A 1,339-nucleotide genomic window follows, 5' to 3' on the forward strand; every position below is an offset into this window, starting at 1 on the left:
TAAGAGTCCGGTAACCTACCCACTAGACCCCCCACAACTTCACAACTACGAGTTCGGTAAGCCAACCACTAGACCACCGACAACCTCACAACTAAGAGTCCGGTAAGCCAACCACTAGACCACCGACAACCTCACAACTAAGAGTCCGGTAAGCTAACCACTAGACCACCGACGCCTACAATGTGTGGTTGTGTTGGCCAATTCCCCGCTGGTACTTACGGCCGACTCCTGCTCCCTCTGTGCGGTGAACGCGCGGAACAGGTCGATGATGATCCCGGCGTTGGAGCAGTCGAAGACGTAGATGGACGGGCTGCCCATCCAGATCTGAAGGTCGTACAACGACAGGGGAATGTACTGAGTGTAGCTCTGGGGAGACAAGGAGGACAACCATCAGTGAGTGTCGCTCACATGACCACCGCTTTGTGCGCGCATCCACAAGTTCCAAATGTGGCCAACTTTTCTCCGCCAGACTTGGTCTCATCAGCCACAGCAGAAGCCACAAGTCATCCTAGCCTTTACTTCTTCCAATGTTTCTATTTCTCTGGTGAAATATTCCCCTCTGTGGATGTATCGGTCACTGTCAGACATTGACGGATGAGCTATTATTAGCATACGACTACGCCATATGCCATTTTGAACAGTGACATACGACCGAGTCTTGCACAAAAGTATTCAATTTTACAATGAGAATAAAATGTTGGTGCTTCCTGCTTCCACTGACACAGATGAGATCCACTCAGGAAGCAAACTTCTCACCCTGCCTGACAGGGCCAACCCAGATTGAGTGGGAGACAAAATCCCCACAGAAAGACAGAGCTACTTGATATAACAAGTCTCGCTACTCGGGACTCAAACTCTGGTCTCCTGCAGGCGGCGGCCAAGAACAAAACTGTGACATCACAGACATTGATACATTCCTTTCTTCCGTTATTGTTCTTAGTACAAAGAATTCTGTAAAATGCCAAGAGCAGGGGCTAGAAAAACGATCTACAATACTCATCTGTTTCCTCACCTTATTAAACACCCAAATTTCTCCGTTTGTCGTGGGTTTCGGTACACCATGGCCGATGTAGTGAAATAAAACTCTCTCCTCCTGCAAGAAACAAACAAAATAAATTATTTCTCAGAAAAAAGTCCAAGAAAGTTCCGTCATGTTTCCATCAGTGTCATTCAGGTAGAGAAAAAAGGCAGCAGTGAAGTGGCCGTTAGTACAGGCGATTGTCTATGCTAAGTGGCCGTTAGTACAGGCGATTGTCTACGCTAAGTGGCCGTTAGTACAGGCGATTGTCTACGCTAAGTGGCCGTTAGTACAGGCGATTGTCTACGCTAAGTGGCCGTT

General features: G+C 47.9%; 1 protein-coding gene across 1 annotated transcript in view; it reads right to left on the reverse strand.

The window, feature by feature from the left end:
- Positions 1 to 219: 219 nt before the first annotated feature.
- LOC101858469 (regulatory-associated protein of mTOR) overlaps positions 220 to 1,339 on the reverse strand; it is a gene marked incomplete at its 3' end in the record, with an annotated part of 5,728 nt that continues 4,608 nt past the window's right edge. The window contains 2 exon segments of the mRNA XM_035973714.1: positions 220 to 366; positions 1,013 to 1,093. Coding sequence (XP_035829607.1) covers positions 220 to 366; positions 1,013 to 1,093 — 228 coding nt within the window.

The sequence above is a fragment of the Aplysia californica genome, unplaced genomic scaffold, assembly GCF_000002075.1.
Source record: "Aplysia californica isolate F4 #8 unplaced genomic scaffold, AplCal3.0 scaffold01849, whole genome shotgun sequence".
In the NCBI taxonomy this organism is placed as follows: domain Eukaryota; kingdom Metazoa; phylum Mollusca; class Gastropoda; order Aplysiida; family Aplysiidae; genus Aplysia; species Aplysia californica.